Here is a 23,520-nt window from a genome sequence, read left to right as displayed (position 1 = left end):
AATGTCACACATAGTTCAACAATTTTATGATTTTGTCATTATTAATTGTCCAGCAGGCTATGCCCATGTGGTAGCCACATAGGGCTAATCTGTAATGATGCCTAGCTGTGCTAGCTTAGCTACCAAAAAAAAAGATAGTGTTTATCAGTGACAAATGTCATATGGCTTGCCTCTTGACAGGTATTTCTTTGTGGTACTTAACAGCTTAATTTCCTTGTCTACAGAACTGACTTGTGGTGTACCTCAATTGTCGATTCTGGGACCCATTATTTTCTCTATTTACATGCTTCCCCTCATCACACAATTAGTATGCATTGAGTATCATTGTGTTTTAATGCAGATGATACTCAATTTTATGGTCCTGTCAACCTTGCTTATACTTATATAATATTATATATATATATATATATATATATATATATATATATATATATATAAATATAATATATAAAATATTATATATATATATAGATAGATAGAAATATAACATATTTTTACTCACAGAGCCTGACTGGTCCAGATTTCAATTTGCCACAAACCATTCTCATCTCTCTTCTGTCCTCCAGTTGGCTCAGAGGAAGATCCGGGACATCCTGACCCAGGTCAAACAGCCACAGAAAGGCGGCATGGGCTCAGGTTCGGGCTCGGGCTCGGGCTCGGGCCCTAACCCCCAGGGCTTCACAGAGATGGGCAGCCCTACACAGGGACTGTCTCAGGACCACCAGCCACGAAGGAAGTGAGGGTCCCAGAACCCTCCTTACATGCCGTTGGCCCCCCCGGCCTGACGGACAGACAGACAGACACATGCACGGACGGATAGACAGACGGACGGACGGATACAGGAGAGCGACACACGGACCCAGCGATAGATAGGGAGAGATATAAAGAGGGAGGTAGTACGCCCGATAGCCAGTGAGAAAGATTGGCGTTTAGAGAGGAAGAGAAGATTAATAAAATCAAAAGCTGAAATGAATAAAAAAAGAGGATTAAGATAAAAAGAAACTTGAGAACAGAAACCAGATGCCAGGCCAGAAGAGAGACTGATTGAGGATGGAGGGATGAAGGAATGGATGGATGGAGAGAGGAAGGGGCGGTGTCCTCCTAGTGTGCCTTGCTAGGGCTGCAGCCAGCTTCTCATCTGCTGCAGCTTTAACAGATCGTGCATCAGACAGGTTTAAACAAAATGGCCGACATTACTCTTCTTGTAAGGATGGAGCCTTACTGCTGTTGTTTCCACCTGTCCACATGGGTTCAGGTCTACTGCAGAGGGGAGAGGCTGGCTAGACAAATATTTGTTTCCTGAGACACACTAGCAGGGGCCCGTTTGTTCCTCTGTCGCCCTTTACGGACCTCTCCAACCATCTGCAGTCAGTCCTATATTTTAAGGGTGGTTTTTTTAAACATAGAGATATATGTATAGAAATGTTTTATTCAGAGCTATTATTGATAGAATGCAGTGTGGCGGAGCCGGGAGAGGGAGCAGGGAAACTGCTGCAGCGGTGCAGGGGGATAGGTTACGGGTCTGGCATTAGCCCCACCCACCCCAACCTCCTAGCCAATGAGAGTTTAGAAGAGGGGCCGCAGATGTTAACACTGCTCTTTAAAGACCTCTCCGAATAGCGGAGGGATTAGAAGAAAAAAAGAAAAAAGGAGAAAATATGAGGTTGTAAATATATAATCTTCATGTAAATGTTAAGAAATGCTGTGTCTGGCCGCCTTGCCTTTTTTTTATAAAGGGGTCTTCTGTATATTTCCCAGTCCCTTGCCTATGAAGCATAATGTAGCCTACTACGAGGCCGGGGGCTGGGGAGGCACTGAGCTCCCCCTTCCACAATTAGCCGTGTGGCGGAAGGCGCAGCAAGAGACAGTAAGGGGAGCGGAGGTCGCAGCTGGTCCTGCAGTTCTATTGCAGCGGCTTAGCTCACACATGTGAAACCATTATAAAACAACTTTATAAAAACAGCCAGCAGCTATGCTAGGTGGCTAGCGGCCCGCACCTTAAACGGCATATTTTATATATATTATATATATATGATATGTGAGTTAGCCCGGCCCCTCGGGTGAATGTATTAAAGGCAGCGAGTCAGGTGTGAGGATTTCAGCACCTGTATGAATTAGTCCTGCAATGACAGACAGACAAGGTGTGTCTGAGACTTTCTGCTCATTGCCTTCCTCCAGTGCTGGATACCCGAGGCCAGTCTTGGACAGGATGGCTTTCTCCTCAGAGGAGCTGGGGTCCTTAAGACCATCCCTGCATTAAAGCCAACTTTCTTCATTTGGACAAACATGGCCTCTAATGCTTGTATTCATTTCAAATAAATGTTTAAGACTGGCCTTGGCCAAGTGCGGGAACCAAAAAAGTCTTCCAAAGCTCCTTGCCTCGAGTTTAGAGGGTAAAATCAGTCTAAAGGGGAGCGGCTTCCTCGTTCTCTCTCCCAATCTGCCAAAGGCCTGTGGGCGGAGCCTCCAGACCCTGCCTGCGTATGATAATGAGGGGCGGGGTCTATGCCTGGACGCTCTCGCCAAGATTAGAACAGATTAGAGAAGAAATGAAAAAGAAAAAACCTACCTCAGGGTAAAGTTACCTCAGTATTCCTAACTTTTTTTTGCTTGCTGGTGTTTTATATAAGAAGAAAAAAAAGAAAAGAAGAGCTGATAGTCCTGAATATTTTTTATTTTTTTAAAGAAAAAAGTATTTTTTTTTAGGTATTGTCTTGTTGCTTTGGTTATTTTTTTCTGTTTTTTTGGTGTGATGATGGTTGAATGAGCTCAGGATGACGAGGAGGCTGTGTTTTTTTTCCCAAAGCAGAGAGCGATAAAATGCTGGTCTAAAGAGGAAATGGGTCGAGTGCCATTTTGCCTTTTTTTTAGGTGAGGAAACATGCTCTCTGTCTTCCTGAAGTGTGATTGGAGCAGCCGTCTGAAACAGCATATTGGCCAATGGGGAGTGGTGTTAACTCAAGAGGGGGTCCTGAAATGCACACGGTGACCCAGCATGCCACTGGCTGCTCTTTTTACTGAGCGCATTTTATCGGAGGGGTTGAAACTAAAGATAATACACAGACCTCAGGTCGTGTTACGTCACTGCGACTGCCAATTCTCGTGGCTACTGGCCCACCCTGTGCCCTGAAGGACCTCCCTCTCCTGCCTTATTGTGATGACATCATCATGATGCGCCAAACATTGTGAGAGGGCTTTAAAGTGTTCGAGAGGTTAAGTTTCTCACCCACAAAGAGAGACCTGTGAGAGAGGGGCTTTTAAGCTCGTTTTCACCCCGTCTTTCTTTATCTGTCTCACCTGGAGGTCGGGAACTTGTCAGATCAGAGTTGTGTTGAACGCAGCAGTTTGCGTCCATCTACAGCATAACTGTACATGGAGACAAGAGAGCATTCTACCTACACACACAAGCCTGAACTAGCTCTGACTTCTCTGAATGTGAATATTTATTACCTTTGCACTGACCACGACACCTCAGATGCTCCCTGTTGGCTACGTGTTTGCTTGGTGTGCGTGCGTGTGTGAGTGAGAGAGAAAGAAAGCGAATGCAGGTGTGTGTGTGTGTGTGTGTGTGTGTGTGTGTGTGTGTGTGTGTGTTCACTGGTTTTAAATGTTCATTTTTGTCAGGGGATGTGGTTGGGTGAAACTTTGAAAAAAAAAAAAGCAGAAAAAAGTAGGAAGAGAACCTATGGCCCTCCGTCTGTGTTCCAACTGACTGAGGAGGGAGAAATCCAAGAACATTTTGAAAAAATGGGAGCAAAAAAAGCAAAAGCAAGAGAGTTTAAAAACATCATTAACACAGCTGAGTAATAGATTCAAACCTGTACATAAGATGTTAAAAAAAGGTGATCACAATACTTTTGTATTTTTGGAGAAAAAAAGCATAAAAAATCAGAATGGGAAAAGCCGTGTAGACATGAAAGATTGCGCCAAGTCACTGAAGGACACTGCCAGATAACTCACAATCTTTTTAATGTCTTACCTGCACTCGGCGAGGTACACCGGCAATCTTCATTGGCTACCCCACCAGCTCACCGTCAAACAGGGAAAAGTCTATTCTATCGTGTCTATGCTTCCATTTTTGTCCAGAGGCGGTAACTTCACACTTCACCACGGTTGTCCTGTGTTAAGTTTCCACCTCTTTCCAAACCATAGAGCTCTGTTCACAACCACCAAGACACGCTATTAAGGATTCATTATTCAGCCTGCAGCCATTTGGATTGGTTAGGATTCATTTTATTTTTTATGTTTTATTATTTTTTTTGACAATACAGCAAGCTTTATTTGGACGTGACATCTGGGGACGTACTGTTGCACTAATTGATGAAATATGTCGACAACGTCAAACTATCAAACCGACTGAGAACCTCCTGTAACACCTGATGCAATTCTTAAAAGAAAAAAAGGGTGGAGAGTGAAGGGAAGAGGAGAAGGGAGGATGGGAAGAGGGGAGGCAGGAGAAGGGAGAGGTGGTCAGGTGTTCTGGGATAAGGTGTTGAAAACTGACTAAATTCCACCAACTCCCTTTTCACTGTTCCCCCTCTGTCCTTCCGCAAAACAATAGAATGCTTTCTCCTCGTTTTTTTTTTTTACCCTTCTGTACTCCAGGAGAAGAGTGAGATGTTTTTATTTCCTTTTTATTAAAAAAAAATCATTTCATTTTTGGAGCGGGCGGGAACGTTAGGGTCCCTCGCCCTCTCTTGCGCTGGTCTACATCGTGTTCGTTTTGCTCACTTCTGTTCAAGACCTTTCGATTTTCTTACTTTAACCACCCTTTTTTTTTTTTTTTTTACAATCGATGTTTTGACTCTTTTTGGAAAAATGAAAATAGTTTAAGTTGATCATGTTTTGTTTTTTTGTTTTTGAATGCACAAATCTATTAACAAGACAGCTACTAAATACAATGAACTACTAACATGTAGCTCAGTACATGACAGTAACTGTGCCAAACACACAGGAAGGGTTCAGTCCAAAATGCAGTATAGAGCCATTTTGAGCAAATAGCCTGAGCTCATAGAAAAGGACTTAAGATAACATCAGTAGTGTTTCAGGGTGAAGATTACTACATTCAAATGGTGATATCTCATCTTGGAACTGACCTCTTCTCATCTTGTTTTTGTATGTACATCATAGACAACACATTGTGTGGTTGATGTGTCTCCACACGCGAAATGAAACGGAGACACACCATGCATACCACTCGACACACAAGAACATCTCACACAAATCTAAGCCTGCATCCCGACCGGGACAGAAATCCTTAGACATTTCTTATGTTTCATCTGGTTTTCATCAGATCTGGATCATTTCTGGGCCCCAAAGCGAACACTCTGTCATTTTTTTATGCAAGTTGAGTGATGTATTGATAAGTTGTATCGGCTAGGACAGAGTTTGGCAGTGTGAGGTGCACAAAAATCATATAAAGTTGCCACACACAAAAAATGTAAGCATCAAACTCACTTGAGTTTGTTGTATAAAGCTTATTCCAAGACGGCTAAAAGGACCGTACCAGTGCATGTTTTATCCCGTTTTCTATAAATTACTGCTGAGCATTTTCTGAAACATCTTCACTAAACTCCTGAGAAAAATATCTGGCTCTTCGACTGCTAAATGTCCACTGCGTTCACCAGCAGGTTTCAATGTACAGTGGGTTTGTTAGAGCTATTTAACTGATAACGGCTGCCTTCTGTTGCTGAAACTGAGGTTAAGAGAGCGGTGAACCAAAACATTAAAGCTGCAGGCTGGAAAACCAAAACAGCGAGCTGAAAGATGCTAAAACATTCTGTAGAGCCGGTTTGGGTGATAATTATCTGTGCTGTTCTTTGCTGAAACGTTCACCTTATCCTGACAGTAGTACACAGATAATCTGTGAAAAAATTAGTTTCCTCTGGCTCATTCTAGTGCTCCTAATGGAATTTGCAAGAATCCACCGGGCCTGAACTAAAGCAACCAATCGGAGCCAAGAAAGATAGCTGGTTGTTGAGTCCTATTCCCAGGGCGTCAAATACATATGTTTGGGACCCTGGGAATGAGAGTCAGCAGACAGCTATCTTCAACCCAAAGCGTCTCTATATCTCTCTTCGCTCTGATTGGTTGTTTTTGTACAGGCCCGGTGGATTCTTGCAAATACCATCAGGAACACTAGGAGGAGCCAGAGGAACCTGATTTTTTTATATTTTTTTCACAGATTATCTGTCTCATGTACTGCTGTGAACAGTGAACAATTAGGCAAATATGACAGTTATTTTTATAAATGACCTATTGCAGCTTTAAGTTTGTGCAAAGTGACTGGCACAGTGTAATTAAACTCATTGAAAGTAATGGAAAAGCCCATTAATCTAAAATGCTACCACATGCTTTACAAACTGCTCAGCACTAATGTAAAATATATGCAGTGAATGGGCTGCAAACTCACTGCTGTGGTCCTTTTATTCAAAGACTGGAAGCTTGGAAATTCTGAGTTTTGGGTAAAAGATCTTGCCCAGCTTCTTGTTTGTGGCAGCAGAGCACATCTTTGCTTTTTAGACCTTACAACATGTAGCTCAGCCCTGACAGACAGTAAAAAAAAGAAAACCCTGACAGACAGACAGACAGACAGACTCTAAGCTCTTGTGAGGACAGTTTGCAAAAAAACAGTGCAGACTCCTCCTTGTCGTGAACCCCCTACCCCCCCGTCCCTCAGCAGAGACGGGCTCCGAGTCTCGACAAATCTGAAAGAAAACGGAGACCCGGCAGAGGGACACCCTACCGAGACGAAACAAACAAACCTCTTGACACATAACTAGGAACGCTACCTCAAAACATAAGCAAACTCAGCCAGAAGATTGTTTCTATTATTTTCTTTTATCGCAAACCGACAAGAGCAAACAGTCAGTCAGTCGGACAGACATGCAGACAGAAAGGACGGACCGTCTATGTTACAGTCACACTTTAGTTGTTTTTTTCCACTCTTCAACTATAATTTATTTTTGGGTTTTTTGAAATGTTACCTCTCCAGCTTAGAGATGGGACTGTAAAAATAAACGAGTAAATAAGAAATGACAAAAAAGACAAAAAAACCCAATAAAGACACATTGTGGAGCGGGGTGGCGTGGGCAGCCGGGACGAGGATTTTCTTCATGTGGCGGGTAGAATATCGAGTAACCTGATTGGTTCACGTATGGCTCAGTCGGAACGAGGTGTTAACTTTCGCTCTGGGAACAGTTTCTGTTAAACTGTCCAAAGCTGATTCTAGTCACTCACTCACTTTGAATCAGAACCTAACACCTAACACAGTTTTTATTTTATTTAATGTTACCTGCCTCCGATCGCTTAAATTACCCACAATCCTCCTTCAGCTCCACCCTGCTGCTCCACTTCCCCTCCCTGTGATTTCACCTCCTGAATCAAGGGTCACGACACCTGTAACCATGTAATTGTTTTGTTGATCTACCTCTTGGGGAAAAAAATAGGTAAATGGTAAATTTTTTTTTTTTCGAAAAAGGACACAAAAATAACAAAAAAAAAAGTTGCTCGAAAGAAATATAGGTAAATGAATAACTGGGTAGCGGCATCTCCATATACTGTAGTGGATAGTCTATTAAAGGAAAAAACTTTTACTTCTTCCAAAGATGATTTTGTTTTCTTTCTCCATTCTTAGTTCTTTTTCAAAGGATTATGAAATTGAATAATAATCTTAAAGGGGGAGACAAAAACTTACCAACTGTTTTAAATTTTCTTCTTTAAAAAAAAAAAAACCCAACATAAATGAGATTTCTTTATCCAATTTGCATTTTCTTTTGTCAATTTCGTTAACCTTACACTTTTTTTAACTTCAAGATATTCTTCATGTTTTATTTTGGTTGACTTCTAATTTTTTCTCTCTCTTTTTTTTATGACAGCAGATTGTATCTCTTGTGTTTGGGTGCATTTAGCATTTTCTTTCTCTCTGTGAAAAGCCTACATGAGTTGGAGCGCCCTGCGAGGACCTTCTACACTGATCGATGATCTATTTTCACTTCTAATGAGTCGTTTGAAAAAGCAAAAGGACCTGTTGTTTTAGCTGACTGTGTAGCTGTGGGTGGAAGGAGGAAGGCCCCCCTCGTGCCGCTCCGAGCTGGATGACACGAGACTAATCTGATCTGGGCTCAGCCTCCAAACTGAAAATTAAGATCTCCGTGTGCTTTGATCGTGCAGCCATGACGAGACTGTTTGCTCACGTCCCAGCTACTGAGAGGAGTGTGCGAAGTCTTCCTCCTTCCACCAGATGGCGCCTTTGGTCTTTACAGTATATGGACTTTCACCCTCTGCCTGCCTGATTCCTTTAGTCCTCATCAACACTTGTTTTAAACTCCTTGTAAACAAAACAGAGCATAGATATGAATGTGTTATTAAAAGATGAGAAAACGGACCCTCTCGCCTCCTTGTGGTCTTTGTGTGGTTTATATAAAATATACAATCTATAAAGTCTTTTATACCTGCAAAAAAGAGAGAAAAAGCAAGAAATATAAATTTTTCAACTGATCATACATTTTCATGCAATAATTAGCTAAATGTTTCACAATTAAAGTAAAATAAAAGACATTATGACATATAATATACACGTGAAACAGGGCAGCGCAGTGGTTAGCACTGTCATCTCACAGATAGAATGTTTTTGGTTAGAACTGGCCACTGGGGCCTTTCTGTGGAATCTGCATGTTCACTTGGCCAGGGGCGTGCCCAGAGGAGGGACCTGGGGTGTCCACCCCAAGTGCCACCCCATTATCCTTACCTCTGACACTCCAGTGTCTTTCAGAGGCTGCAGCAGGCTCTGTGTTAAAGCTAGAGTGAAGAAACTGGTATCAGATGAAACTAGATGACCTAATGGATCCATTGGTGCCAACCATCATGCTAGCATGTTGGGAAGGGCACAAAATAACGCTCCAAATGGGCATCACTTTCAAAGGGATCCCCTAACCTCAAGATATCTGTACAAAATTGGGTTCTGTGGGAACCTGAGTCTCCCCTTTACAAGCACACCCACTGCTAATCTTGTGCAGTTTTTTCAGTTTTTAAATGTTATTTTTGCTAAGTGTATTTTAATATTCCTGCATACTGGGCTCAATAAACAGTGTTGGAATTGCATAAATTGAGTGACTGGAAAGCCGAGACACATACATGGCCCTGATATTGTCTGTAGAGTAGTCCAGAAAAAAAAAAGTATCCTATGTCCTTTCCTAAACACTTTTCCTTGACCTCTGGAAAACATCATGAGGTGGAGGAAAGCTGAGAAGGAGAAGTCATCAACACAATCACACTTCCTAAGAGCACGTTTTCAGTTTTAACAAAGGGTACATTTAACCATGTTGCTTCCATGCTGTTTATTACGAAAGATTGTTAAGTTAAAAGGTATTACAATTTTGTTGAGTTATTTCATAATGACTGGTTACAGGCCTCATGCTTATACATAATTGAATACTTCTGGGGGATTTACCTGCTTATTGCAACCATCCCACTAGATGCCAGATTTGAACTTGAGGCTGCTTTTTTATTTTTGTGCATAAAATTAGTGCTATTCAGGTCGGGAGATGGTGAGAAGTGCCCCAGCACTCGATGCTTGCAAACAAAAACTAAACTTTACAGCACAGAGGCCCGAGGCCCCGGCTGCCACAGCTGAGGTTTGATCTGTGAGGGGGTATTCCTCCCTCTGCCCACCAGATGGCACTGTTGCACATAACATAGCATATTCACCCTCCGTAACCTTAACCATAGGTAGTGATCAGTAAGTTACTCAAAAACTGTAATTTATTACTCATGATTCATCTCTCTTATAAGTAATATTATTACTGTACTTATTACGCTCTGCCAACAGTAATTACAACAATACAATACTGGTATATTACTTTTTTGCTACGCCCCACAAAATTGACGATTACATTGTTTTCTTTGTTTTTTGTTAAAATCTAAGTAATGGGAATATTTCCAGCTGCTCAGTGTTTCCATATTCCAAGGTAGTTTCTGCAATGATTACAAAAATGTATCCAAGGATATCATTCAGTTTCAAATCAGTAGTGGGTGACAATATAAGTAATGTTGTACCTAATGATTTTTTTGGGGGGTGGTAATTCGTAACACTGCTAGATACTGGGGAAAGTAATAGTATTACTGTAACATTATAGCTAGAAATTACCCACTGGCCAAAACCGACCATAGGTATGGATGTGAAAATGATCCGTGACAACAAATATTGTTGAGCCCTGTAGTGTTGCAGGCACTGATATACTCAATATATATATATATATATATATATATGTGTGTGTGTGTGTGTATATAATATATAATATATAAAGCTGACACACAGTATATTTAACAGCTAAAAACACACTTCCAGGTATCCGTTTGCTGCATTTCATGGTTCACAAAGCCAATGAAAACAGTTCTGTTCATTTTAGGAACTGAAATGTAGTTTATTTCCTCTCTATTACCGCTTTGAATTTCCATTCAACAACCATGTGCCATGTGGTTCTTGTTGCAACACCCAACCACAACTTCCTTCTTACTCAAACTGTAACTTTTGAGCTCGCTATAGAGACTTTTTTTTTAGGGGAATAAAACATAGAACAGGATCCAGAGAGAAGCTCTACAGTTCGGCCTTGTGGATTCCTTATGGAGGTGCAGGAGGATTTGTAACACTACAGGACCTGATACTCCTCACTTATAGCATTTCTGACATCAGCATCAAGGAGGTCAACTTCCTGCCAAAAATATTCAGCATGATTCAGCAATTTAACAGAAGAAAAACTAAATACTGAACAGGAGAGAATGAAAGTGAACAGAAAAGGCTTAATGAAACACTGTAAAATTGACTTTTCTGCATAATGAGAATTTTCACTGTTGAATACATTTTGCTGATGATACTGCCATCCTACTTTAATCTCAAATCTGGGACCTTTCCTTGTAATAGAGTATTTTTTACATTGTGAATTGTAGTGTGATATACCAGTTCATAGTGTGAAGTTGGTGAAGTTTCCTTTTGTCTCTGTGGTCTGTGTGGTCTGTTTTGCTGATGTAAAAGGAAATCAAACAGGCAGCATTCTCTGCACACTTCTCTTAATGCTTAGTAGGGGAAGTTATAAGAGAGCTGTCAGGACTCCCCAGAAACTCTGAGGATCTGGAGAAAATCAGGCTGTCAAAGTAAGTCTCGTATGTCTAAATTGAGTTTGTTACTTAAAATCTTTAATGTAATCCGTATTAAACAATGTAAAATAACTTTGAGTTGTGAGCTAAAATATTATACTTTTAAAGAAGAATTTGAACGCTTGTTTTTAAAAAGCTTGGACAAAATAAACACACAGTCAGTAACTATTAATTCTCAGTTTAAACTGATATGAATGAAAAGACTTAAATTGCGAAAATGAGTAGTAACTTCAACATTTAGTATGAATAATAATTAAAAAGGAATCTTGCTCAAATGATATACACCCAAATACAACATGAAACCAGCCACTAGTTAACTGGGGTCAGGCTTGAATCAGTTATGGTTAAGATGGTAAGTATTCAGGAAATGAAATGTAACTCAGTGGCTGAATCTGTGTCTGTGTGATGATGTCTTGAGGCCTACAGCAGCATGGGATTGTTATTACATTACTGTGAAATGTAGTCAGTTACTGAATACAAATTAGATGTACATTTTTGTAATTAGTAATGTAATCCACTTTTGTATCACTTCCTTTTAACTGACATATGTTAAAGTCATAATCAGAGATGTAAACAAGTAATCATTGAAAATGTAACTAATATCTAATTACACATTGTTTTCAAATGTAATCTGGGCTGATATTAGTTACTTCTTTTTTGTAATCTTATAATATAATCCCAATTACATGTAATCAGTTACTACCCAATACTGATTATAATCATAATACATATAATAAATCCATGCAAACTGTCTTTGTCTTGTTAAAATCTGTGTTGTTATCAGGGGCGTCATATAGGGGGGAAAAGTTAGGACAATTCCAAGGGCCCATGACTGACAGGGGCCCCAAAAAATAGGTAAAAACTAATATAAAATTATTAAACCATCATCATTCAGCATATATATTTCAAATATAATAATAAAATTAATCATCTCTTTGTTTTTACTTGTTTTTGGCAGTAAAAGTTAAATATCCCCATTGACCAAAAAGTAAACATCCATATTGACCGACCACCCCCCTGTATCTGCATGAAATGGTTTGGTCCTGCTTTAGCGCACTTATCAGTGACGGTGTTTATTGCAGTCAGTAGATGCGCCAGAACTACAGTGATCACAATGTTAACTAGTAAATCAAAATCTGGTTTTCAAAAAAGGAAAGAGAGAAAGAGAGAGAGAGGAAAGACAAAGTAAAGGATGTCAATCTGTAACCCAGTGTTTCACCAAGAAAGGAGCCTGTAGTCTGTGAGAGGTATTAACCTGTTGGCTTAATGTCCATAGTGAAATAAGATAGCCAGCTACAGACTAGTGTCAGCCTACATTTAATCACCATTAATCAGTTCAGGGAAACATTTAGCAACATATTCATATTAAATCATTGTCCCTGCCCCTTTTACCAGACTTAACAACAGATGAGTCAGCAGCACCCCATTCTCCCCATCACTGTACCCCTCTCTGTCCCAGTGAAGAAGCTGAGCAACATTGTGTTCAATGACAGGCCAGTTAGCATCATTACAGGGAGTCTGTGGGAATTTCTCTGTCTCTCTTGCTCTTTTACCATTACAAAAAGAAAATGAAATATTTATTAATGACAGAAATTCAAACACATTAATAACAATTATTTTTCACATAATGATCATTATGAAATAAAATAAAAACAACAACACCTACTGTCTGTACTGGATGCTGGACAGTTGGAAACAGTGAGTGTTTACCTGAGCCTGCATTTAAGATACAGACAATATTAAAATAATCCAGTTTGATACGTTCATTTAGATTGAATTATGGATGACATCTATAGATACAGACTTTATTATTCCCATCATGAAGGGCAATTTATTTGGAAGAAGTTTCCATTTTGAAATTTTACAATAAAAATACATTGAGACTGTAAAGATGGCCTTTGCCTTTTATGGTTGCTTTAATCTTGCATCAAATAGTGAACTGCATACTGTATGCAGACTTGCATGCATGTACAAATCACCAGCAGTAAATATTGTGCTTTTACTAGTATTGAACTATAAGAAGCAAGACAGTTGCAAGCCTTTAATTAGAGTTATGTAAAACTTTTGATGGGACAGTTAGGTCCGAGAGATGTGGTGACAACAGCTGCGCCGAGGGGGCCCAATTAGATTTTTTTGTCATGGGGCCCAAAATTCCTGGCGGCGCCATTGGTTGTTATCGAGGTGAAATGTTTCAAAACATAGCAGACTTTTGTGTGAACGTATGTTTTACAAAGAAGGGATTCTTATATAATCAATCATGTATACTTACAGCTGCCTTATCGTCATGAATCAGGCTGCTGTGTTGCTGTAAAAGTGTTCGCTCAGTATGGATCTGTGTGAGGAGAGAGAGGATGATGATCAGCCTTCGAAACTCTCTGTGGAACATGGCAGCCAGAGCAAAGCTAAAAGGTGAGATGAAGGATTTTGGACGGCAGTTATGGCTGTTTTCTATGTCAGATCTGAGATGTGAAATCATTAAAGCTCCCCAATAATCAGAGTCAAAAAAGTATCTCTGTTAAAGCCCAGTCCAGCAGAGACCAAACTGTCCTGAACCCAGCTGTGTGTCTATGAAGAGCAATCATTCCATTGCTGAACCCGCAAACTTTAGAGAGAGGAATCACCCTACAGATCACAGGTGAAACTGTATTCAATAAATTATTTTTAAAACACAATGGAAGCACAAATAAAACAAGAAATGAATGACCATTCTTTCCGTATTTCTATCAGAGTTCATCAGGACACATCAGACTCCTCTTTACCCACTTGCCTGTCTGTTAAAAGTGACCACTCTATGGAGCAACCTCTTGTCTTCAAACTCGGGAACCACTCTACTGGACAAAGGCAGGACTTAAATTAGATGAGCTTGTGCTCAGTTTGAGCCACTTTTAAAGACAAATATTGAACTTTAATCTGGTTGCTGTTAGGGAAAGCTTGTCTGTGGAACTGCATTCAGTTTTGTTGGGTAAATGATAGGAATGTGTGTTTGTGTTGATATCTGTGGATTAATCTCTATTTCATGTTTTCTGTACAGACTCCTCCAAGAGAGTTCAGAGGTCACCAGTGGTCACTCTGAAAATGGGAACAATGAAGCAGATCTGGCCTCCATATTCATGGTGTGTAAATTGTCTAAAAATTGCATCTTTACACTCATCACAATAATGTATTTTCAATTCCTACAGGCAGAAGAAGTTGGTTTTGTTGCAGGCACTTGGAGATGTCACCATAAGCCATATTGTTAGCATGCTGTCTGAAAAAAACATTAAAACATAAATCTAACCACTGTTTTATGTCCAATTACATTTTCTATAGTTAGCATCCAAAGTGTTTTTAAAAACAAACCATTTTAATTACATTTTTATTTATAATAATGGACCATAGCCTAATACTGGACACTAACTAGCATCACCCTGTAATACACACTTTTTTCCTGGGACATCTTTATCCTCAGTCTTTCAGTGGTTTACATTTAAACAACAAATGAGGTTGATCAGCTGGAGACCTCTCTCATCATTGCAGACTGTACCTCTTGTATTTAAGTTTTATTTAATGGCTTATGAAGTTGATGTAAACTATTGCCTGTTGACACTTCCAGTTGACTTATAGCAACCGTATAACATTAATTTCAAGTCAAAGAGTTTCTAGTAGCCAGACAAATATAAGTCCCCTCTAGCTCTGTTTTGGTCTCCGCCAGCTCCTTAAGGAAATATTTGAGTTTTTAACAGCTAAATTCTCCACTGTGTTTACCAGCTAGTCCCTAAGTCATTTGGTGATGAGCAGGAGGTGTACACTGGCTTTATGATCAGAACTTGCCTTCTGCAGCTGGGAACGAGGCTGATGAGAGCAGTAAGACAGTTAAGTTGAAGCCCACCAGAACAGTTAGGTGAAATATGCTAAAACTCTGTATAGCTGAGAGAAGACACAAGCACACAAAATTACTTTACATTACTCACTTTTCTGTGTACAGCCGAGTGCAACACCATGAATCCACTGGTGGGAAGACTGTCCAAAAGTGTCAGCTGTTATACCCATCTATATGGTTAATTGTGTTGATACTACAAAAACGCGCACAAGACACAAAGTTCTGAGAGAGACATCAGAAAGGCAGTGCTGTTCATCCGCCTTTAGGTGCTGCCATTTGGAATAAGCGCCTTTGCCTATAGATGTTGCTGGACTACAGGTTATAAGACTTAGTTTGTTGTAATTTTATATTTACATATTATTCCAGCTTCTAGAGGAGAACATTATCGCTTTTGTGAAGACTGAGCTGAAGAAGTTCCAGGGAGTTCTCAGTTCAGATGCCCCAGAGTGCTTCGAGGAACAGAAAAAGGATGAGAAGGTGGTGGATGGTGGGGAGAAAGAACAGAGGAAAAGCAGCAGACAGGCACTTTTGAAGATCACACTGCACTTCTTGAGGAAAATAAAGCAGGAGGAGCTGGCTGACTCCCTGCAGAGCAGTAAGTTGTTGTATAGGTTTAATATGATGAAAATGAAATGCAAAAAGTCAAAAAAACATGTTGTAATGTTTAGATCCAAACTAATAACTGTAGACTATCCTCTGGGGTTGTATATACAATCAGAACATTTATGCCCACCACAGGTGAGCTGGATTCCATAGTTAGTGCATGCTGTATTATTTTGCCCCTAAATGACTAAACTACTTTCACAGTTTAACTTTTGTTTTTCTGTGTAGGAACTATTACTGCAGTATGCCAAAATAAGCTCAAACTTAATCTGAAGGGGAGGTTCCAGTGTTTCTTTGAGGGAATCGCTAAAGCTGGAAAACCCACATTTCTGAATGAGATTTACACAGAGCTTTACATCACAGAAGGGGGAAGTAGAGGGATCAGTGATGGCCATGGCATCAGACAGATTGAAACAGCATCCATGAAACAATCAAGACCAGAAACTATGATCAAATGTGAAGATATCTTCCAACCCTTACCTGGCAGAGATCATCAACCAATCAGAACGGTGGTGACAAAGGGGGAGGCAGGCATAGGGAAAACAGTCTTAACACATAAGTTCAGTCTGGACTGGGCTGAAGAAAAAGCCAACCACAACATTCAGTTCACATTTCCCTTCACTTTCAGAGAGCTGAATCTGTTTGGTGGGAAAATGTACAGCTTGGTCGAACTTCTTCATCTCTTCTTTACTGAGATCAAAGACGCAGAAATTTACAGTTTTGACAAGTACAAGGTTGTGTTCATCCTTGACGGTCTAGATGAGTGTCGACTTCCTCTGGACTTCCACAACAATGAGATCCTGACTGATGTTACAAAGCCAACCACAGTGGATGTGCTGCTGACAAACCTTATCACTGGGAAACTCCTTCCGTCTGCTCACCTCTGGATAACCACGCGACCTGCAGCAGCCCATCAGATCCCTCCTGAGTGTGTTGACATGGTGACAGAGGTGAGAGGGTTCACTGACACCCAAAAGGAAGAGTACTTCGGGAAGAGATTCAGAGAGGCGGAGCAGGCCAGCAGAATCATCTCCCACATCAAGACATCACGAAGCCTCCACATCATGTGCCACATCCCAGTCTTCTGCTGGATCACTGCTTCCGTTCTGGACCATGTATTGAGAGCAGATGAAAAGAGGGAGTTACCCAAGACACTGACTGAGATGTACATCCACTTCCTGGTGGTTCAGTCCAGAGTAGGGAATGTCAAGTATCGTAGAGGATCTGAGACAGATTCACTCTGGAACCCCCAAACCTACAACATCATCATGACTCTGGGAAGACTGGCTTTTGAGCATCTACAGAGAAACAACTTGATCTTCTATGAATCTGACCTGATAGCATGTGGCATTGATATCAGGGCAGCCTCAGTCTACTCAGGGGTGTTCACACAGATCTTTAAAGAGGATTGTGGGCTGTACCAGGACAAGATGTTCTGTTTTGTCCATCTGAGCTTTCAGGAGTTTCTGGCTGCTCTGTATGTCTTTGTGACATTCATCAACACTGGTGTCAATCTACTGTCAGAACCACAATCAAGATCCAGATGGTCTCTACAACTGAGGGACAAATACAAGGTAAATCCGCTCTACCAAAGTGCAGTGGACAAGACCATACAGAGTCCAAATGGACACCTGGACTTGTTTCTTCGCTTCCTCCTGGGGTTCTCACTGGAGACCAATCAGACTCTTCTACAACTGCTGACACCATCAGCAAAAACCTTACAGAACTCTCAGGAAACAGTCAAATACATCAAAAAGAAGATCAGAAGGAATCCTTCTCCAGAGAGATGCATCAACCTGTTCCACTGTCTGAATGAGCTAAACGATAACTCTCTAGTGGAAGAGATCCAAAAGTATCTGAGTTCAGGAAGTCTCTCCACAGACAAATTGTCTCCTGCTCAGTGGTCAGCTCTGGTCTTCATCTTGCTGTCATCAGAAAAAGACCTGGAAGTGTTTGACTTGAGGAAATATTCTGCCTCAGAGGAAGGTCTCCTGAGGCTGCTGCCAGTGGTCAAAGCTTCAAGAATATCTTGGTAGGTACACTGATAAACAGCTTACCATATTAAATGTAATCTGTTTTTGGTGATATACTACAAGCATTTGCAATGTCTTATTTGTTTTTCTCTGCAACTAATGCTATTTCAGCCTCAGAGACTGTAAGCTGTCAGAGCAAAGTTGTGATGCTCTGGCCTGTGTTCTTAAGTCCGAGTCCTCCTGTTTGAGAACACTGGACCTGAGTAACAATGACCTGCAAGATTCAGGAGTAAAGCCGCTGTTTGCTGGACTGCGGAGTCTACATTGTAGATTGGAAACTCTACGGTCAGTAGTCATGAACCACATGATGAATAAAGCAGATCTCTTAGGCATGTGTTTAGGCATTCACAGTTTTACCTTTTCACAGATGTGTATCACTAGGAATTAAATTTGTACCGGACAATTCCGCATTTCACAAATTATGTCCAGCATCAAGTGGTGTGCCTATTACGTAGTGATGCAAAAAGTGAGGGAGTGGAGGTCGGGGTCATGGTAGGCAAGCATGTCAGACTTTGGACTGCGGTTATATTGCACTTTTATCAAAAGCACTTCACAATTAGCCATACGCACTCACAACTGGTGGCAACTTAAAGCTTCGGTATACTCGCCGTTCCCGACCTGTGGCACGACAATGTGACGTCACAGGAGCACCGTAACTATTTATACTTGTGCTTGGTGGTCACGACACTAGTTGCAGTCTTCTCCTGAACAGAGGTGTCGCTACCGACTTTGCTATTTCTACGCACTAGAAGAAGAATAAAAAGTTTTTTTTTTTTTTTCCCATATCGGTCGCAGAGGTTCTTCCAAATTTTCCGGCATATGGCCTCCTCTTTTCCAACATTCATGGCGATTTCTCGCCATGAATTCTGGCACCTCTGGGCATCTCTGTGTTCCTTCATTGAAGGATCGTACAGATCGTCCATCTTCCTGTTTCTGCTTTGGCGCGCTCAGCTGAAAAAAGAAGAGTGGTGCGCGACCTGGTGCGGCCTGGCCAAAATGCTGGCGCGGGACAGGTCGGGAACGGCGAGTATATAAGAGCCTTTACCATGCAATGGTAATAATTAAAAAAATGTTGGCATTGAATGTCAAAAACTGGACACAATAATTATATCAAAGATTGTTTCTGCAAGAGAGATTAAAGAAACATTGTGTACTCCTGTTTTGATTCTGATTTGTATTTTTCTAATCAGGTTAATTGGCTGTAACTTGTCAGAGAGAACCTCTGAAGCTCTGGCCTCAATTCTCAGTTCCCAGACCTCCAGTCTGAGAGAGCTTGACCTGAGTAACAACGACCTGCAGGATTCAGGAGTGAAGCTGCTCTCTGCTGGAGTGGCAAGTCCACACTGTAGACTGGAAAGGCTACGGTCAGTAGTCATGAAACAATTCAATACATGATCAAAAAAGCAGATCTAAACACAATTCATTTTAGATAAAATTCCTTTTTGTTGCCCGAAGTCAGAGCTTTCATTATTTGAATATATGCAACTGGACAAATTAATTATATCAAAGGTTTCCACAAAAGAAATTAAAGAAGCATTGTACACTTCCTATGTTTGATTTGTATTTTTCCTGCCAGGTTGAGTGGCTGTAACCTGTCAGAGAGAAGCTGTGAAGCTCTGGCCTCAATTCTAAGCTCCCAGTCCTCCAGTCTGAGAGAGCTGGACTTAAATAACAGTAAGCTTCAGGATTCAGGAATGAGGCTACTCTCTGTTGGGCTGGCAAGTCCACACTGTAGACTGGAAACTCTACGGTCAGTAGTCATGAACTAATTCAATGCATGATCAGCTAAGCGGATGTTCTGCTCTGTCTCTTAAGATGGATTTGTAGTTGATGCAAGGGGTCCCGCCATTACCACAGAGCCTATCTACAGCATAGGTTTTGATTTAGAGTTTAGTGTCATATTTTTCCAGCTGATATGACACTAGAAGGATATTTTGTATGTGATCAGGCTGTATCATAATTTAATTTAATTTCCAGCATTAACTACTATTCTGTGCAATTGCCATATTTACATTTCATTCACTGATAGAGAGAGGGGAGATGTCTTGGCTAAATGTGTTTTTCTCAACAATCTCCACATGGTATTTCCATAGCCAGCATCACCCTAGTTAAATTTTTGAGGGGGTTCACGTCAGCTACCTGTACTCTAAGAACTAATAATGTATAGTGTATTTGCTATAAATCCAACTTTAATCTCAACCAAATTTTAAATCCTTATATTGTGGAGAAGGATTTAGGAAAAGTTCAAATGTTTGGCAGGATAACTTTACATTTATCTAATTATTTAGTTTTCTGGTCTCTGGTCTGGCCTAAAATACAAAAAATAAAATAAAATAAAAATCATCTGATTAATAATGACTTATTTTTCCATTACCAATATGGTACTATATTATTGACTAATTGAAGATAGAGGCCACTTGGTAGTCTGTCAAATCACATAACACATATGTCTGTAATACATTTATAGACTGTCAGGCTGTCAGGTCACAGAGGAAGGCTGTGCTTCTTTGGCCTCAGCTTTGAGCTCCAACCCCTCCCATCTGAGAGAGCTGGACCTGAGCTATAATCATCCAGGAGACTCAGGGGTGACGATACTCTCGGCTGCAAGGGAGGATCCACAGTGGAGACTGGACATTCTCAGGTTGGTTGTGTTAGTGTACAGTTGCAGCTTATTCACAGTGTGGATTTTTCTATCTGTATTTATTTGCTAATAATTTCTCGTGTCGCTTCGGCCTCAGTTTTGACCATTGTGGAAGACATCGCTTGATACCCTTCATGTGTAAGTTGAGCCTTTCTGATGTATTCTTGAAGTAATTGATTTGATTTGCCTCAGTGCTTCAGTATGGCCACATTGCTTTGCATAGTCTAAAATAAGTATAAATACTAAACATGGCTTGACTTTCCATCACATTCCAGTGAAATCAGATACCATTTTTGAGGTATCCTGCCAACAATTAGACAAAGAATGACAACAAACACAACCCTTTTGGAATAGTTCCTCTTCAACAAATGAATCAACAAATGAATCATGAATTGACCAGAATATGTCAAGGTAAAATCTGTCTGTATTGTTTCTTATTCTACCCATCAGATGCCTGTGAAGTCACACTGGACCCAAACACAGCAAACAGGAAGCTCGCTCTCTCAGAGGACAACAGGAAGGTGACAGAAGTGCAAGAAGAGCAGCCGTACCCTGACCATCCAGAGCGATTTCACCACTGGAAGCAGGTTCTGTGTAGGGAAGGTCTGAGTAGCAGCTGCTACTGGGAGGTGGAGTGGAAAGGATGGGTTAATGTAGGGGTGACATACAGGGGTATCAAAAGGAAAGGAGAGTGTGACGACTGTTGTCTTGGCGAGAACAACAAATCCTGGGGTCTCTTCTGTTCTGGTAATGGATACTCTGCCTGTCACAACAAGAGAACAACAGGCATACGGGGTATCCACTCCTCCTTTGATGCTGGTAGAGTAGCAGTGTATCTGGACTGGCCCGCCGGCACCCTGTCCTTCTACAGGGTCTCCTCTGATACACTGATCCACCTCCACACCTTCTACTGCACATTCACTGAACCCCTCTATCCTGCGTTCAGGTTTAAGTTAAGCTCTGCGTCTGGTGCTTCAGTGTCTCTGTGTCAGTGTCAGGAAGGAGAATCACTTCCAGTGTAGAGAAACCCACACTGCTTCTGAAAGCAAATGCAAAAGCCACAACACGAAAAGAGGCACAATGCGAACGTGTCTTTTGCATTGGTTTTGTGGCTTTTTACATTTGTGCTGTTGCCTTTGCAAATGCATTGTGTCTTTGCCCAATTTCTCCCTTAAACATCTCTCATTTCATTAATTCATTTAGCCAACAATTATCTGCCAGCTGATTGTATTTACCCACTTTATCACTAAACAAAAAATGTATGGAATTGATAAACCTACACCTGTTATTTCATATATATATAAATACTTGAGAGAAATAATGGTAAAACATTAGAAAAACTCCAAAATGCTCAGGAGGGTCACATACTTTCAAGCAGTACTGTATACAATATGTAATATTGCCTCTGACCACTAGAGAGCATAATGGCACCAAACAGTATCGTGTTTTCACTGTGATGGAAGGTGTAGGGACCTTGATGAGGATTTTAGGAAGAGTGAGCACTTTATTTACCAAACCGGGATGACAGAAACTTCAGCTTCTAAAGGACTCATTGGCTTCTAATGCTCAGCTATTTAACTGTGCAGCTTAAAGAGAAAGCATTGCTGGTCAAGTTCAGAGACTTTAGCTCTGTAATATAATCCAAACCCAGTGGTTAAATGGAATTGAAATGAAAAGCTTAAAGAACATGGGGTTCCCAGATTTGTGTACACTCTTTATATAAATTGTTGATATTATGAGCAACAAATGCACCAACAGACATAATATATAATACACAACAAATACTTTCTGCAAGACTGAACAATAAAGATCAACTCATCTTTTCTATTGTATTACATTTACTTATTTTGAATGTTATGATAATTTATGCACTATTGTTAACTTTAAAATTGTATTGTATTGTACCAAAGCTAAATGTCTTAATTCAACCTAATTTTTAAGTTGTTTCTAATTAAGACTGAATGTTCTTATATTTGTAAAAAAAAATCACCTTTTGATTTCTATTATTATTTTTTCTTCTCTTTTTTGTTAATGAACAAGTATGACTGATTTTTGTACATTCATTTAAATAAAAAATACATTGATTTTTTAAATAGAGTGAGGACGCCCCCTTGTGGTTTGAACTGACCACAGCAACTCTTAAACTGCTAATGAACAGTTCAAAACTAGATTATAATGATCTGTTAATTCTGCCCTTTTTTTACACTCCTGATAGCTGTTACACTTATAAATAATATATATATATAGAAAGAGTTATATTTGAGAACAAATCAATTGCAAGAAGAAATCATTTACTTTTTTAAATAATATTTTATTTATACAAAAAATATCTATGATACATATCCCAGGTTTTGCAGCACTGACATATGAAGCTGAATTGATTACAGCAACTGTGGAAGCACTTTATCACTGGAGAAGAATAGAGTATCAACTTACATTTTTACATTAATTTCCCCCAGAATCAAAACAGAAAGTGGCATCAAAGTGACAGCCTGAAGTTTATCTATTGATTGGATGTTGAGTATATAATCCAGATGCTGCAAGAGAGACTGATATCTATCTAGAAAACAAGTTTCAAGTCTTTAACTTGAACACAAAAACCAGAGTAAAGGAGTGTTTGAATGAACAGGTTTAATCTCCTGAATGTGTGCAGGTTGGCTGTTTTGATGTATGTGCAGTGTGTTTGTCTTCTGCTGCAAATCTATGTAAGTGTAGAGGGTGTGTTGATATTGATAGACATTACTGCTGATATGTTCATTTCAAGTCATTTTCTAGAAACACACATTCATATGATCAACAGCTGGACTGATCAGACTCCTTTCTCCATGCCCATGTGCAAGTTCAGGTTAAATTGCATATTTTGCTCAGTATTCATAATTCTATATCAAGTATCATCACAAGACATTGACATTTACCTGATTACAAAAAAAGCTAAGCCACTTGCTTTATGCTATTTAGCTAACATGTCAGACTGACAGGGTGTTTTCTGAAAGGTGAAAATTCAATATTCAACCCAGACTGTGTTTCAGGTTTAAAATATAATTAGATATAGATAGATAGAAAGATGTTGGAAAAATTTTAAAACTAATTTTAACACCTATGGCTACATGAGGCATGGTTGGATGAACCTGCTGGAATTGGTGTAACAATGAGTTGTGTTGCAGTATGATTAAAGACAAATTAATTCAGCAATATTCAACATAGAGGCAAAAGACTGAGCTAATGAAGGT

At 40.1% G+C, this 23,520-nt stretch overlaps 2 protein-coding genes across 7 annotated transcripts in view; both read left to right on the top strand.

Annotated features, from left to right (window-relative positions):
• The window catches only part of igf2bp1 (insulin-like growth factor 2 mRNA binding protein 1), a 64,772-nt gene extending 56,386 nt beyond the window's left edge, over positions 1–8,386 (top strand). For both annotated transcript variants that reach the window (XM_051389102.1, XM_051389101.1), the window contains exon 15: positions 567–8,386. In XM_051389102.1, coding sequence (XP_051245062.1) covers positions 567–740 — 174 coding nt within the window. In that variant the 3' untranslated portion in view covers positions 741–8,386. The remainder of the gene's footprint in view (positions 1–566) is intronic.
• A 2,218-nt stretch (positions 8,387–10,604) lies between these two features.
• On the top strand, positions 10,605–22,115 carry LOC127356974 (NACHT, LRR and PYD domains-containing protein 12). Of its 5 annotated transcripts, none has more exons than XM_051389080.1 (13): positions 10,621–11,151; positions 13,448–13,563; positions 13,676–13,789; positions 13,882–13,995; positions 14,186–14,267; positions 15,380–15,608; positions 15,845–17,648; positions 17,761–17,934; positions 18,840–18,962; positions 19,349–19,399; positions 20,117–20,290; positions 20,388–20,428; positions 20,741–22,115. In XM_051389080.1, the coding sequence occupies exons 2-13, from the start codon at positions 13,481–13,483 to the stop codon at positions 21,310–21,312; spliced, it is 3,561 nt and encodes a 1,186-aa protein (XP_051245040.1). In that variant the 5' UTR covers positions 10,621–11,151; positions 13,448–13,480; the 3' UTR covers positions 21,313–22,115. The 5 variants fall into 5 exon arrangements, with proteins under 5 accessions (XP_051245042.1, XP_051245041.1, XP_051245040.1 ...); XM_051389077.1 differs by having other exon boundaries at positions 10,905–11,151; positions 18,840–19,013; positions 19,226–19,399; XM_051389079.1 differs by having other exon boundaries at positions 11,044–11,151; positions 13,426–13,563; positions 18,840–19,013; positions 19,226–19,399.
• The last annotated feature ends 1,405 nt before the right edge of the window (positions 22,116–23,520 follow it).

This window comes from Dicentrarchus labrax, unplaced genomic scaffold, assembly GCF_905237075.1.
Source record: "Dicentrarchus labrax unplaced genomic scaffold, dlabrax2021, whole genome shotgun sequence".
Taxonomy (NCBI): Eukaryota; Metazoa; Chordata; class Actinopteri; family Moronidae; genus Dicentrarchus; species Dicentrarchus labrax.
Note: the sequence above shows the minus strand (reverse complement) of the source record. Positions and strands in the feature narration are given on the sequence as shown.

Coding starts and splice junctions, on each gene's coding strand:
- LOC127356974 (XM_051389077.1), top strand. CDS start 13,481: ATGGATCTGTGTGAGGAGAGAGAGGATGATGATCAGCCTTCGAAACTC. Junction 13,564..13,675: donor AGCCAGAGCAAAGCTAAAAG/GTGAGATGAAGG, acceptor TCTCTGTTAAAG/CCCAGTCCAGCAGAGACCAA. Junction 19,014..19,225: donor TGTAGACTGGAAAGGCTACG/GTCAGTAGTCAT, acceptor TTTTCCTGCCAG/GTTGAGTGGCTGTAACCTGT.